The sequence below is a fragment of the Crotalus tigris genome, unplaced genomic scaffold (genome assembly GCF_016545835.1).
Source record: "Crotalus tigris isolate CLP2741 ecotype Arizona unplaced genomic scaffold, ASM1654583v1 scf7180000017567.3851432, whole genome shotgun sequence".
In the NCBI taxonomy this organism is placed as follows: domain Eukaryota; kingdom Metazoa; phylum Chordata; class Lepidosauria; order Squamata; family Viperidae; genus Crotalus; species Crotalus tigris.
The window spans coordinates 1,411,618-1,428,186 of record NW_024096477.1 but is presented as its reverse complement, the minus strand read 5'-3'; the positions used below and the strand labels follow the sequence as shown (position 1 = coordinate 1,428,186).

Sequence of the window (16,569 nt, the reverse complement as noted above, 5' to 3'; positions counted from 1 at the left end):
AAAAGTCAAATTTTACTGTCCTTCTGAAGACTGATAAGGTCAGGGCCAGTCACATCTTATGGGGGAGACTATTGCAAAGGGCTGGCACCACAACGGAAAATATTGCTGAAGAAAAAGCTAATAAATCCCGTGGGCCTTCTTTGAATGTTTATTTTGCATTTGTTAACATTTACATCTGCTTGCTTTCAATAGATCAGCCTCCAAGTCCTGGGACCAAAAAGGCTTATACTGGAGGAACTACAAATAAGATAACTTCAGTGTCTACTGGAAATCTTTGCACAGAGGTTAGAAGTAGTGAAAAAATCTTTACCTGTGAATATTTATAAAATGTTTGATACTATTTTTGACATCTGTAAATGATCTTTCCATATTTACGCAGGAACAGATACTACCAGCTAGACCTGAAGCATATCCAATTCCAACACAAACTTATACCAGAGAGTATTTCACATTTCCAGCCTCCAGGTCTCAGGATCGAATGGGTCCTGTTCAAAATCAATGGGCAAGTTATGAAGAAAAGCCCCAAATTCCTGCTGAAAGTAATCACTATATCAATAATGCAAATCAGGTTAGAAATAATTTGCTTCATCAAATTAGTAGTTTGGGGATTGTGGGTAGAACAAGAATTATGATGATTAGAACTGGTCTAGTATTAAGTTGTTGTAAAAATACCTTCATATTTTATTATATTTTGCTATTCTTAAAATACAGTATTTTGCCAGCTTCTGAACTAGAATCTTGTAGTCATTTATATTGTGTTTGAAATCTGCTGCTTGCTTGTATTGTGTTTGAAAAGCTATTAATTTATATTTGGATTTGATGGTTGAAATGCAGAAGAAGTCTGCTAATATTTTTTTAATCATATTTAGAGATTTTGAGAAAGAACTGCTATATAGGAATAAGAGTATGTTAATTTTTATAAACTATAGAATGCCTGGTTTATCTTTGTTTTCTTTTAAGATATTACTAATCTGTCAATGCATTTTAATCATGTGTATTGTATTCAGTGCTTTTGGACTAACAGAGCATAAGAAATGCATTCATTGAAAACAAAGCATTTTTAGGTCATAATTAAGGTCTTTGAAAGAGAAGTACAGAAATGTTGCTTTTGTTCATAGCTGCCAGCTCTTCTATCTGGTCTGTTCTGTATTTAAAATAAATTGTAGAAGTACACAAGAAGGCTTGTGAAGCTTATAAACAGATTAGAAATTTTCAGGTATTTGGTATGTTATTATTACATTTCTGTACAGCAATTGTATTTTATATTTAATACTGCAGTTATTTACAGCAACACAGTATCTTTTGACAATTGAGCATTTAATAAGGAATTTATAGTTTGTTTAAATTTCAGTATTGCGGAAGTAAAAAAAAATAATAGGAGATGAATAATAAGGTGGGATGAACAAATAGTTCCTTTTTCTTTGCAATATTGGTATATATGTCTATGTGTGTGTGTAATTATATTAAAAGTTGCCAAAGCAGTGGGAGGAATGATGTTACTTATTCATATAAGTAACCTTAGACCTAAATATTTCTGGGAGCACAAATTATAAAAGTGATAATAGTTTGGTATTATTCTGAGGAAAAGTATAAAGCATGGATTCTGTTGATGTTGAACATATGCCAAGATAGTTTCAAAATCTTGTCTCAGGTTGTTTAGTGTTTGTTTAACTTGATTGGAATGAAAAGCTGAATGTAGGGTTTCAAACTTATAATGTATACCACTTGTTAAAATGCTGATTTTTAAGAACAAGTGAGTAATCATTGTGCAAAGGTAATAAACTGGCATTTAGTTCTTGCTATATGGCATATTAATATGTGGAAACTAATGTTATATTCTTTATTTTTTTTAAGCGCGTAACACGTTCTCAAGAGGAACTACGGGATGATAACATTTATCAGGCAGACAGGAATCAATTAGAAGTTGCCATGCAAAAAGATATGGAATATATGGAGAGAAAATCAGATAGCGATCCATGGATGAATTCTTCTGTGGATTCTAGCACATCAAGCCAGGAGCATCTAAACAATTCCTCTAAATCTATCCCCTCTGGATCTTCTTTAACCAAAAGTGGACCTGGCCGCTGGAAAACACCTATAGTTACTCAATCAATGTTGCTGGCAGTTTCACAGTCCACAAGGACAGACCTCCCTCCCCCTCCCCCTCCCCCACCCATGCACTATGCAGCCGACTTTGATGGACTGCAAATGGATTTACCTCTCCCACCACCACCTCTACCTGCAAATCAGTTGGGGTCACAGTCCTCTCAGGTTGCTGCTGCTGCTGCTGCTGCAGAGCGCAAAAAGAGAGAAGAACACCAGAGATGGTATGAAAAGGAAAAAGCACGCTTGGAGGAAGAACGAGATAGGAAACGTCGAGAGCAGGAAAGAAAACTGGGGCAAATACGTGCTCAGCCTCTAATGCCGGCTCAGTCGTTGCTTCCTCCTCTTCAGCAGGGGAAACCAGAGAAACCTTCCACACTGCAGAGATCTCATGAGACTGTCATTAGAGAATTGCAGCCCCAACAACAGCCCCGAACCATTGAACGGAGAGATCTCCAGTATATCACCATAAGTAAAGAAGAGCTGTCCTCTAGTGATAGTCTGTCACCTGATCCTTGGAAAAGAGATGCTAAGGAGAAACTGGAGAAACAGCAGCAGATGCATATTGTGGATATGCTAAGCAAAGAGATTCAAGACCTTCAAAATAAGCCAGATCGAACTGGTGAAGAAAATGACCGCCTGCGCAAACTCATGCTGGAGTGGCAGTTCCAGAAACGACTTCAAGAGTCAAAGCAAAAAGATGAGGATGAAGATGAGGAAGAAGATGACGACATTGATACCATGCTGATTATGCAACGACTAGAAGCTGAGAGAAGAGCAAGGGTAAAAATGAGAGAATCCGTTTAAAAAACACATTTCATGGGCTAAAATTCCTGCATACTGCTACCATAAATAAAAATTAGTTATCACTACAGGATAAAGGAGGACTGGACTCGCATAATGTCCCTGTCTTTCATTGCATATAATGAAGTTGACTATTATGATTTGTAAGTTAAGTGGTGTGTTGCAAGCTATTACCTAGAAATTGTTAGGGGGAGGTAACCTTCTTTCAAGTTCCTTTTTAAAAAAAACAAAATCCCTATTCTTAATATTTTATAAATTTAATTTGTATGCTGCATATGTAATATTCCAGAACATTAGTGTAGCTTCTTTAATTTTGTCCATTGAAAGCTGTTTTAAATTTATGTTTCATCTTTTAATAGTCCATAGCAAAACAGGATTTGGAATTTTCATTCCAAAGAGTAATGATTTTGTCTTTACCAGGAAAAATAGCTCTTGAATAAATTCACTTCTAAGAATACAGCTTCAAAAACAATCCCATACTTTTTTAAAAAAAAAAATATAGAATTTGTGCTAGAGGGCTGTATAAATAACACTGATGAATGATCAAATTATAGCAGCAACTTGATTTCAAGTGGTTTTTTTTTACAGCAATTGCTTTCTACATTATGCTTCTTTTTCTGCTTTTAAAAGCTTTACTTTCCATTGCTGCTTTTAACGCATTTTCTTGCTAAGTGCATAGCTTTGTTTTTATTTATTTTTTGTTTGACTAAGTTTTTTTATACTGAAAATTAGGTAGATAAAATGAAAGTAACAACTATCCATGGTGTTGTTGCTAGTTCTGCTTGTTGTCATTTAGCTTTTTAACTGCATGGATAAAAATCTATAGACTGTATAATTTTTAAAACATTTTCCTCATTATTGAGCAGTTTGACCTATTTTCAAACTTGCATCCATATACTTTGGTAAAATCTTTTTCTAAATAGTTGCAAAATATATCTTGTATTTGTTTTGCATAGTTTTAGAACTCCTGTTAGATTTGCTTCTTATTAATGGTAAATTTAAAATAATATAGCCACTTGGCCATTTTTCCACAATACTCTGTTTTCCTGATATTGTGTAAATCTTTAAGCACAAATAGATGAATTAACAGAGTTTACAGAAAATATTTTTTTTAAAAAAATTCTTTTCCTGATTTATTTTGAGAGATTTGCTAACATATTACACTGTCACATTGGCTTTTATTTTTATTCAGTTGTAGTAACAAATCAAAGAAAATGCTTTTGGCATAGTGCAATCTAAATTTACCCTTATTTTCACTGTGCATCTTTCTTTTTCCTTCTCTTATTACCTGCAGCAGACTGCTTTGCCAGCAATCTCTGTTCTAGATTTGGTATGTTCTTATTTCTTTCTCTTCGATGCTTTTCCTTAATACTTTTTTCTTTTTCTTTTTAATTAATGATAATCCAATATGCATTGCATATTTGTTTAGCTTTAGAGTGCTTCAGGGCAAGGAATATTTACATTAAATTAGTGGCAAGCAAAAGACACCTACCTAATGCTTTAAGAATGCTCCTAATTTTTTTCTCCTACTTTTCTTTTAAAGTTGTATTCTGTTTGCATATTTTAATTGTATATCGCTGTGAACTACGACAGTTAAATGAACCATATTTTAATAATTTAACATATATCATTAGTTTGAAAACATTTTGTACAGGTGAGTTTCTATTGTTCATTTCCCCATGCTTTTTTTTAAAAAAAAGTCTTCCCTAAATCATATATTTTAATGTATTTTAGCATTCCAATATATTATTTGTCTTCTTGTCCAAGCTTTTGATAATTTGGCATTTAGTTTTAATGATTTGGGTTTTGGAATACAACTTTAGGGTTAAACTTTTGACCTTAGAGGATTTAAAATATTTTTTCAAAAAAATATTTCACAGTCATTGCTGTTAACTATATTGATAGAACAGTAGAACTGTATGTTACATTAAAAGCATCAAAATATATATGAATAGTTTTATAATAATTTCATTACATGTTTTATCTATTATTTTATTAACTGAAAACAAAATAAGATGTATTGTACTGATCAGTTTTATTAATCTATTATGACAAAGGTATTAAAGGAATCAGATCTGGTTAAATCACTCAGTGCAATATTCAGCTTCCCATCCTTAAAACTAATAATTTTGAGTATTAAACTGCAAACATAGACATTACAATTCAATGAAGTAAAGAGTTCTCAGTATCTAGTTCGTCCTTACTGAATTAAATATATTTAAAAGTGCAGTTGGATCATGACACAAGAAACCTATCAAATGGAATGATATTTAAAGATTTTACCTCCTTCCCTTTTATAAAAAATAGCAATTTAGGTTTTTTCCCCTTTAAAATAACACCACTTGGTGCAATGCTTGGAATTACAGTATAATTTAAGCTGTTTAAAAAAGTGTGGGACAGAGTCCAGTAGTTCTCCTTTATTCTTTTGTAATACTTCTTCTAACAGGTGTTTAAAGGAGATGATAGTCATTTTTCTGAAACTGTTTAATTTCCAAAAGATGTTTGATAATCTAAGATTATTTGAACAGCTATGCTTAAATATTTGCACTTTGAAGCATGGATTTTCATTACTTTTCCTACTTTATAGAGATTCCAAATGCTCCTTTGCAGTAAAAAAATATTAATATATGAAAAACCCCACAGTCACTTAAATAGCTGATATATTGGGTTTACTGTCAAGATCAGAGGAATGTTATTTAGTGGGAAAAGAATAGAAGCTTAGCATCTACTATAGTTTGCACGTTTTCCCAGGAGAACAATTGTAAAACATATAGTTTGAATTATAAAAGCAATGTCCCAGAACAGAAATACCTACAAAATCTATAGCATGGGTGTCCAACTTTCTGGCTTGCCTGGGCTATATTGAGTGAAGAGGAACTGTCTTGGCTGCATATAATATATATAATATAGTTAATGTATATAAATCACATAAGGTTAAAATTTACAATCTTGTTGGGCCACATTATTAGTTGTTCAAATCCACATGCAGCCCGTGCCACAGGTTGGACACTCCTGACAAAATATATTTCCTTTTTGAATTTCCTTTATAATTTTTTCCCCCCAAAATGCAAAAAAAAAAAAAAAAAAAAAAAAAAAATTCCAAAGAGAAAATAATAATAATAATTTTTTTTAAAAAAAAGTTCCTTTTCAACAGCAATGGGGATTTTTCTTCATGAAGTATTATTTCTGTCTTCAAGAGGATCTGAGGTAAAACACAAGATATAAATCTTCCTTAGTTGCAGGATGAGGAGCGCAGACGGCAGCAGCAGCTGGAGGAAATGCGCAAACGGGAAGCGGAAGACAGGGCCAGGCAAGAAGAAGAGCGTCGTCGCCAAGAGGAGGAGCGGACAAAGCGAGAGGCTGAGCAAAAGGTTTTACTTAAGTCTTCTGTAACTTTGTATACTTCACTTCAATTGGTTTGGCCCGCTGGTGTTCGCTGTAATATTACAGTATTATTGAGTCTTCAACAAAGCTAGGGACAGAATTGTAAACAGCAGCTTTTGTGGCTCTTAACATGTACTGTGTTGAATTCTGTACGCTGTTCGAAATACAAAGCCAAGCTGACCCTATTTGTAAATTTGCAATTTAAGAAAAAGCAAAAAAAAAAATTCATTATTCTTCAAGAGCCTTTGGGAAGTAGGCGGTATAGAAACTAGTAAATAAAATTCAAATAAAATGAAAGATTATATGAAGTGGAAGAGTACAAGAAAAAGTGTTAAGGACCTCAGATATTAAGTATAATGAAAGAAAATCAAAATGAAATCAATTCCAGAAAGTAAGTCTGAAGGGATAAACTTATTTTTTAAAGCAATAAGAATAAAGTTACAAGTTGTGAAATCCTATTTTTAAAAAAAGGTAGAAAGAAAAGCTGTCAGATTTAGAACAGTGAAGAACTTAATTCAGAAGAAACCACAATCAACTATTAGACAATGGCACTAAGTGTGTTTAAATAAGTGGGATTCGTTAAACAGAAGGGAATGGATAGACAGTGGTATGATAATGAGACATTTTTGTTGGTAGGAAAAAGTTTAAACATGGAGGACTCCCAAGAAAAATATTAGCATATAATATTAATTATAGTTTAGGAAACAGGTCACCAGTACTCCTTCATCTTCCCACCACCACCATTGTTAATTTTCCATGTCACTCATATTTGATACTGTGTGATTCAATTCTAATGATTGAAATCTTATCCATTTTTTCCAAATGATAAATATTTGGAAAAAAATGAAAGCTTAATATTAATGAATGAAACTATGATTAGGCAACATACTGAACTTCACTATTCTCCAGATATTCTGCCAGTATTCTGTTAATTTAAAGAAAAGTGAGGAAGTGACATTGTTTGAAAATAAAAATGGAGGTGCTTGAATCCCAGTGTTTTGTATGGAAGTAGACCACTGGCTACGAAGAAAGGCAAAGGTAAGCAAGGCTGGGAATTTTTTCCCCCCTTAGAGGTAGTGATGGAGAGCAACTTCATCATTCTGGTAAATAGACATCCTATGTCTAGTCATGGGCACCATACCTTCCATTTTTCAGAATGGTCACTATCTCAAAAATGCTTTATGGCTTAAAAATGCCTAGCCCTCTTTTAAGGAAAAAAATGGATATAAATCAAGCTATGATTTAGGAACCAGGAATGCTCCTTCAGCACTGTCTGTCTTTGTGCATAAACTCCTACATTCTGTTTAAGGAAAGCAAAACATCATCAACAAAAAGACCCTCATTATCTCTGCTCTGCATGTGTTGTAAAGTTACATGTAAAGCTGACCTAAGGCTGATTACATTCTTCCTCAGTGCAACCCTTTTTGCTTTGTATTTATAATGCCGAGCAGGGAGATGGATGTACATTTATGTAATTTCAGACATTAAACTGTAATTGAGAGTTTAAAGCATCCTGGCACTCAGTACAAGAAGGTTTATGAAGTTGTTGGTATTGAATATCCCTTGTTTTAATGGCAGCATATTTCAGTTGCAAGGTAGACTTTCACATTTCGTTCTTTCTTTTCACTCTCTTTTTTCTCGATATTCCTTGAAATTTTAATAAGTTATGGCAAGTTTACTTTTCTCAGTGTAAATATGTATCTTATCACCAAATAGAATCCAAAGGTGATTCTGTGGTTTTCTTGATGTTCTCTTTCAACCCTGAACCCTCAGTTCAACCTGAGCTAGAAATATTCTCTTCTAAAAATGGTTCTGCTGACATCAAGAGCAGGAAGGATTCTGCTTGATTTCTTCTATTCTGTCCCACTGCTGCTCTCAAAATCTGCCTCATAGATTCTCCTGCCTCTTAAGAGGCAGTTGGAGAAAGTTCAGAAGTAAACCAGTGTTTTAGAGCAGGAAATGTGACTTTCTTCCTTGATAAAAGAAAAAGTTATCCAATTTTTTTTTAGTGAAAATTTCCATGCATGCGTTTGGTATTTGTCATTTGTTGATATCCTTTTATTCCCTTTGGCTCAACAGAGGCGACAGGAAGAAGGATATTATAATCGCTTGGAAGCAGAGAGGCGCCGCCAGCATGATGAAGCAGAACGGCGATTGCTGGAACCCGATGAGCCTGGTCTGTACAGACCTCCGCTTCCACGGGAATATGAATTCCCCTCCCCACCCCTTTCATCTAATGCTCCTCCTCCCCCACCTCAACGAAACACTTCTTACCTCAAAACTCAGGTCCTCTCTCCTGACACGATTTATACTGCCAAGTTTGTTGCATACAATGATGAGGAGGAGGAGGACTCCTGTCTAGCAACAGGTCAGGATAAGTACACCAGTACAAGAAAGTCTTGCAGTGACCTTCCTCCTGTTCCCCCTAAGCCACAGCAGCCCTCCCGCCAGCCACGCCCAGCCTCAGATGGCCTCTGTCTGTCCAACTCATGCCAGCCCTCTGCTGTCAATACCAACAGTACTGCTAACAAAATGAGCCAACCCCCTCCCCCACCACAAAAGCCAAGTTTCGTCAATCCCAGCAACACAAAAGGTAGACGGAATATTTTAATTTACAATCTCTCTGAAACTCTCTATAAATTTCCCACTAAAGTACTCTTCTGAACAAAATCACTCTCATGATTCTTTCTTACTTGATTGCAATCTTGGGCATGGTGATCCAACTCTCAATCTGATTTGTTGCTATAAATTTAATTTTAAATCGGTGTCCTTTCCATTCTTTATCAAATTCTAAGATTCTTACTTTCATACAATGAAAGCAAATGATTTTCAAAATTCCACTAAAAGTACTGTTGGGTTTGGCTTTTGGTCTACACCTCTTTCATTTACCACTTATTTTTATTATTATTATTATTCATTGGTCCATGGTGCTTTCACATTTCTGAGGTACATGTTTCTTGCGATAAGGATACTTTATTCACTGTGGGAAGCAGTGGGCTTTCTGCTTATTACTTGCCATGTAAACAGTGTGCAAAAGGCTTTGAAAGTATATAAACCAACAATTACATTTGAAGTGAAACACTACCTGGGTGTTTGTTTTAGAAAAAAACAAACGAAGTAGATAGGCACATTTTTATGAGGTTTCTACTATACATTGCTCAGTACTGAAATAACTTTCCATTATTCATGTTGTTTTGCTTTATCCTATTTACATCCCTCAATTTCCTCTTTCCCCTTCATTGCAAAATATGTAACTCAATAATATTGGCCACAAGTAGATTCACTAGAATTCTAATTTCAAAGAATTACAAAGCTTTAGGTGGTAACTGGTTTATGCTTTGACAAGACACAAGTAAAAGTCAGATTATTGGAAGAAGGTGGAGCATTAGTGAGTTTGGGAAGCTTGCAAGCTATTTTGCAGCTGTAGCTGCTTACATATTTTCCTGTATAGAAGCAGACACTTAAGCAAAAAAAGATAATAAAGGAATCATGGAAATCTAAAGTGGACTATTGCTCTTTCTGTAGTAAAAGAAAGCAAATAATGCTGCTGTTATTATAGTTAAAATGAGAAACTTCAGAATTAACATTCACTTCCTAAATGTAATGCTTCCCCAGGCAACCACAAGAGAATCCTGGCAATAGATAAATTTTGCCAATCCTTATTTCATATTTTGGAAATGCTATAAAATAGATACGTTTATAAAACAGTGTAATATGATAGCATCACTGTTAAATAAACCCACCCAGAAGTGCTTATTAATTGCTCCACTTCTGCTTGAAAATATTTGCATGGGAGACTCTATCCTGGACCCCATCATGGTCAGTATTTTCAATAGGGACTTGGATGAAGTTGCTGAGGGTAGTCTTAAGAAAAATTTGATGATGACACAAAGCAATGAGAAGTAGCTAATACTTTAGATATAAGTGAGAACATTAAAAAAGTCTTTAAAAGATTGAGCATTTTGATGAAATGAATAGATGGAATTTAACAGAAATTTAAAAATTCCCATTTCAGTAGGAAAAATGCAAGGCACATTTGTACAAGCTGTTAGCTGGTGGAACAGGCTATTTATCTGAAGACCTTTGCCAAAGGTCTTCAACTAGAACAGTGGTTCTCAACCTTTCTAATGCCGTGACCCCATAATACAGTTCCCCATGTTGTGGTGACCCCCAACCACTTATACATCACCGGGTGCCAGGGGCATGGCCAAAGAAAAGGGGGAAAAATGGCAGACAGCCTTGTTTGGCGACCCCCGTGAAATGATCATTCGACCCCAAATGGGGTCCCGACCCACAGATTGAGAACCACTGAACTAGAAACTAAATGGTTATCTGACATATCTTGCACTGGGCAGAGGGCTTTACTAGATTATCCTCAAAGTCCCTTCCAGCTATGATTCTGTGCTTCTGTATCTAATAATTCTTGTTAATATATATATAAACAAGCTAAGGGTTGTTACTCAAAAATGCCATATAATTTGATGTTTCATCTTACTTCAATATACCGTATTTTCCGGCGTATAAGATGACTTTCTAAAGCGCGGAAATCATCACTGAAGTCGGGGGTCATCTTATACTCCGAGTCGTCTTATACACCAGAAATTACAGTAGTTTCCGGCGGATAAGACGACTTTCTAGGCATGGAAATTGACGCAGAAGTCAGGGGTTGTCTTATATGCCGAGTCGTCTTATACGCCGGAAATTACGGTAGTTTCTGGCGGATAAGACGACTTTCTAGGAATGGAAATCCGCGCCAAAGTCGGGGGTCATCTTATACGCCGGGTCGTCTTATACGCTGGAAAATACGGTAGGATTATGCATCCTATAACTATTTAAATATTTTTAAGTGTATAAAACAAGTTATATATTCCATTTGAACTTTCAATCTTCTGTGAAGAATATCTGCCTAAAGTAAAAAGCTCTTTGCACATCATGCAAAATCACTATGCAGCTTCTCTCTTCATCTCATTTACACTCATATTGCTGTCCTTAAATGAATGAATGGCAAACTGTGCTTCTGCAAAATTAAACTTTCCCAGCTCCTTCCATTAGATTGTTGGGATTACTTTAGAAGACTGGTACTTCTCAATCTGGGAATAAAATTTGAGCAACTATAACTAATACTAATGTGGATGAGCTTCTATATTTAGATAAACTTTTCAACTTAAAAAAGACAATTAAACTTAAAATTGGGCATGAAGCAAAATCAATTTCTAACCAACATAATATTAGTAGTTTCCTTAGAAGTTTACCTGACTAAAATCAGTTTCATACTTAATTCACTAAATTCATAATCTCACTAAAATCAGTTGGGATTTCATAGAAGTTCCCATGCATTGAGTTCTCTTTAACTAATTGTTGGGCACCAGTCTAATATTAAACACAGCTTTATACTGCTGAAATGTATAAAATATTTAAGTTCAATAACTAAATAAGAACTACTAATAGAAGGAGTGTTGAACAAGGCTTACAAGAAAAACACATGCAGTATTTAAAAACTAAAAAAACTACTTGAAAATTCAAATGTTTGGTGGAGATGGTTTTATTTAACCAGTACAAATAGCAGAAGTGAGAATCTATGAAATGTGGGGGATGAGTTGATATTTCAAATACAAATGATGTGTTTAATCTTGTGGCCTTTAGGGAAGATTCATCTGTAGGGGTTTACTATTTTTGCTGTTGTGTTTGTTCATATGAAAGCAAAGTAAAGGTGCAGTGCTGCAAAATATATATACAAAATAGAAATTTTAAAAAATATCATTTCTAAATAGGCATTGTAAAGTTACTGATTCATTGTGGACATCTGCAGTTAAAAGAATATATTGGAAAGTTGTCATAAGGCTATATTCTCAAATTCTGTATATTCTTAATACCTTATCTAGTCTTTGGTAGATATATAGGCAATAGTTCCTGATGTTACTGGATATGTTTTCATTTAGTCTTCTTATAAACAGGAAGGCTAAAACTTATTTTACAATTCTTCATGCAAACTGCTTAAACTTCACTTAAACCACTAGAATTTTGGCAATCTGTATATGTAAGATTTGGCAAGTTTGGAAATTTATTTCATATATATTTGATTTCATTTATATTGTCCATGATGAAAAGTTTCATATGATAGAAATATTTCCCATTGTATTCAGTTTTTAATAACATTTTTTCCTTTCTCATAAGGAGGCTGGTAGTGTTAGGAGACTAGACCTGAAGTATAGAGTAAGATCCATTTAAAGCACTGCACCTTTTGAAAAAAAAAATAGTTATTTTTATTTTATTTTTACAAAGGCTCAAACTACACTGGATCTACTGGAGCACTTGCAGGTTCACAGGAACCTTATTCAGACCCAAGAGAAAAGAAATTGAAAAGGTAAAATGAAAATAAATTTGTTTTTAAATGCTGATTTACTGGTGTAAGCTATTACATATACTCCTGGTTGATATTTAGGTAATTTAAGGTTTTTAAAGATCTAAAATATTTTTAAACATAGCAATGCATCCAGTAAGAACATTTAGAAAAGACTGAAAGATTTTATAGTAATGATAGCACTTATAAGTGTCAGTGTACTGGGTAAAGTGTTGGACTGGGAGCAGGATACCAACTTTTAATTCATCTTTAACTTTAGAAGTTTTTCTGGGTAACTTTGGGTCAGTCATTCTCTCTGAGTGCAGCTTAAATCATAAAAGAGAAGTTTGAGAGGAAAAACAGGTCTTGTACTGTGCTTGCATGTAAGTGCACACCAAAGAAGAAGCTAAATGTCATATTAAAGTCAGTACTGTGTTTCCCCGAAAATAAACCCTAATTTGATTTTTACATGTGTGCCCAATATAGGCCCTACCCCCAAAATAAGCCCTACTTAAGATCCTGCCCATTCCACTGCACCTGGTTCATGAGATGGGGCAAGGTGCATGGGTAAAAATCAAGCTAGGGTGGGAATGGGGGGATGGAGCTGCCCCTTGTGCCCTGCACCCACTTAGCTTAGGACAGTTACAGCTAGGCCTCCCATGCCCCGACACCTGCCTCTCTGGCCCACTTCTGCGGCCGCCCGTCATCGCTTGCACACATAGTCCCCGGCCTCCGTTTCACTGTCAGAGGCCTTCAGGAAAGGCCTTTGCAGCCAAGAAACAAGGTCCAGATTGACATGCACTGCGCCCTCCTCCTCCGGCCTCCATTTCACCACCTTGACAAAAAGGCTTCGGAAACACTTCTGCCAGCGAAATGGAGGCCGGGGGAGGCGCCGCATACATCAATCCAGAACTCATTTCTCAGCTGCAGAGGCCTTTGCTGAAGGCCTCTGCCAGCAAAACAAGCCAAAGGCGACTCGTGCAAAGGTGATGAGCGACCGCAGAAGTAGGCTGGTGAGGCGAGGCAGGTGTCCGGGCGTGGGAGGTCTGGCTGAGGCAGTCCTAAGATAAGCGGGTAAGATATTCCCCCCAAATAAGACCTGGTGCCGCTTTTGGAGGCAAAAATATATATAAGACCTGGTCTTACTTTCAGGGAACATGGTATATGTAATCTTGACATGATGTAGTTTATATTTAGAAATCCAGAAACGGCATTGGAGTCATCTCAAATGTGAACCCACCCTATATAAAATATTTTAGATTTCCTAATAGCTACACCAGTGTTTAACAAATGTGTAATAGCATAAACAATTTAGTGATGAAAAATGGTTGTCTGATACTACTGTTTATTCAGTAATTAATCTAGCTGATTTTTTAAAAAGGATGTGAATGTTGTAGACCAAGCTTAATGAGAAAAGCAGAGTAGCTATACTTAAAATATAATGTATTTTTATAACATTGAATATTTTTTATATTTGTTGCAGTCAAGATACAGATTTACCTGGTGCACCAGAGAACTTGACTTTCCGGGAACGACAAAGACTTTTTTCCCAGGGTCAAGATGTGTCTAACAAAGTAAAAGCTTCTAGGAAATTAACCGAATTGGAAAATGAATTAAATACAAAGTAGGATAACTGTCAACTTGTCCATTAATCGGAAAATCTCTATGGAACTAGAGTTGGGGCAGTTCAAGGAGAAGAAGAATCTCATACCAAATGAGTTTTTTTTTCTGTCTGGACTGTTTCTTTCTAGACTGTATGTTGCAATAGCAAGAAAATCAATTATTTGCCAAGTGCTTGTGGTTTATACAATTGAGGCACTGTAAAATATATTTTAATTAAATAAATCAAGTGTCACGTCCTTTTCCACATCATTGTCCTTTAGCTGCTTTTGGAATGTCTGGAATTGTTGCTTCCTAGTCTTTACAAAACATGTAAACATCTGTTAAGCAGAAAGAGTGGCTGTAGCTTGAACTGCCTAAGTACCACTGCTTGTTGCACTGTAGATTTGATGCAAGTGTAAGGTAATGTAAACTTTTAAGAGATCTTGGGAGATAGTTTTTCAGATTACTAGCATAACAGTGAACATTAGGAGTCCAATTTCTATAGATAAACCTTTGCTATAAACACACTTGATTATTAGAAGTAAAAGGGCTCCATTATCATGTCCATACTAAGCCACATGGAGTAATCTATGTACATCTGGATTTTGGATATTAAATACTTGACTTGTTTTGATGGTGGCCCAGCAGTGTAACAAGATACGCATCCTATTTTTTCCACTGTCTTATCTCTTCTTACACTGAAGTATTAATCACTTCTAAAACTTGAGTTTTGAAACATTGATAAGAATTTAAAAAATCAGTCATATTGGACACTGGGTATGGTGGTGTGTGCGCGTGTGCGTGTGTATGTCTTGTTTTAAAGCTATTTTGAAATTTCACACTTTAGCAATATGGAATAAACTTCATCTGGTAACTCCTTTGTAGCCAAGATAAAAACCAAAGTTAAATATTCACAAATGGACTAAAGATGTCAATTATCAGTAGCAGGCAATTAAGCACTACTCGCAGGGAAAATACGGTTACTTGTGGCTGCAAAAGGAAAAAAAAAATTGCCTTTCAGTAAGAATTTCCTTTGAGGGAACTTGGCAATATTCTGATGGCATGTCATCAGACGTTCGTGTAGAAAAGTGCTGGTCAAGGTACCTCTAGTTTGCTATTGTTCTTTTTCTTTGTATTGTAGAAGATGTTGGCAGTTCAAGCTATTTTACACACTATGTTGCAGGATTATTTAATTTTTAAATGGCTGAAATCTGTTTCACCCACTGATGTTTCAGCTATATGTATATAGCTGACGTTAAGAATAAAGACCTCATCTTAGTTTGTTATCGCATTGTGTGATGTTTAAAACAATATATTATATTGTGATTCTAAGCAAATTTTCTATTTGATAAAGTCCTTAATTGGGTTTTAGATGATTTTTCTGTATAATATGTTCTCTTATAAATATATATTTAGGGAATTATGCACATTTCCAAATGCAGAGGGTAGACTTTACTGCCTTAGAAATCACTTTTAATAAGAGTTGTATGATAAAAAAAATAAATGCAAGTTAATGATAAAATTGGAGTGTAAATATTTTTTTTACATAGTTCAGGTTTCTTATTTGAAAGTGTTCTTTTAATTTTCACCTGTTAAATATGAAGTAGGAGATTAAATTGGTTGAAAGTGTTAATGAAGGATTGCATGCTTGTTATGTCTGTTATTCAGGGAAAAAAGGAGGTGTCCCCCCCCCCAATTTATCTTAAGAACACTAGATATTCTGTGGCCGGAATACTGTTGCTGCTAGAATTTAAGGAAAGAAATATTACTTACTGTGGAGTGGATGTGGACACTATTGGGCAGGGGTGGGCAACTATGTGAATATGAATAAAAATGCTTTTCATAACTGTTGGTGCATTATGGAGAAAACAACATAAGAACTGCTGTGGTTTCCCATTTCTACTGTATTTCACTTGCAACCTATTTTTAATAAACTTTGTATTGTATTTAACTTTGCACTGTATAATGTCTGATCAGGAGTATTTGTTCATATTATTCAGACATATTTTCTGTTGCAATATTAACACTTGCTAGGAATTATAACCTGGGAAAATTCAAGCTATTGATTATTCTATGGATCATTAAAATGACATGATCTATTTTTGTAGCTAAAGATTTTGTGAAATATTTGATTTCCAATGCACACAGTCTTTATTAGAACTTCAGAGTTTCCTTATCTACTTCATCTTCCATCTAGACACAAAATATGCAAAAGTAAATCACAATAAAGCCTTATTGTTAAATTACAATTAACAATTGATTTAAAGATCTGTAAGGCAATCCAAAGTACATACTTCACATGTAGTACTCTATATACTGTAATGTACTGAACTTGA

The 16,569-nt window shown here is 34.9% G+C and overlaps 1 protein-coding gene across 19 annotated transcripts in view; it reads left to right on the top strand.

Annotated features, from left to right (window-relative positions):
• Window positions 1–16,196, top strand: part of AFDN (afadin, adherens junction formation factor) — a 110,071-nt gene extending 93,875 nt beyond the window's left edge. For 8 of the 19 annotated variants that reach the window (XM_039350047.1, XM_039350002.1, XM_039350019.1 and 5 more), the window contains 8 exons: window positions 193–284; window positions 380–568; window positions 1,855–2,886; window positions 4,202–4,237; window positions 6,144–6,278; window positions 8,371–8,884; window positions 12,574–12,655; window positions 14,115–16,196. In XM_039350047.1, the coding sequence (XP_039205981.1) occupies window positions 193–284; window positions 380–568; window positions 1,855–2,886; window positions 4,202–4,237; window positions 6,144–6,278; window positions 8,371–8,884; window positions 12,574–12,655; window positions 14,115–14,259 (2,225 nt within the window). In that variant the 3' untranslated portion in view covers window positions 14,260–16,196. The remainder of the gene's footprint in view (window positions 1–192; window positions 285–379; window positions 569–1,854; window positions 2,887–4,201; window positions 4,238–6,143; window positions 6,279–8,370; window positions 8,885–12,573; window positions 12,656–14,114) is intronic. The other 11 variants (XM_039350085.1, XM_039350076.1, XM_039350095.1 and 8 more) reach the window with 5 other exon arrangements.
• Window positions 16,197–16,569: the final 373 nt, after the last annotated feature.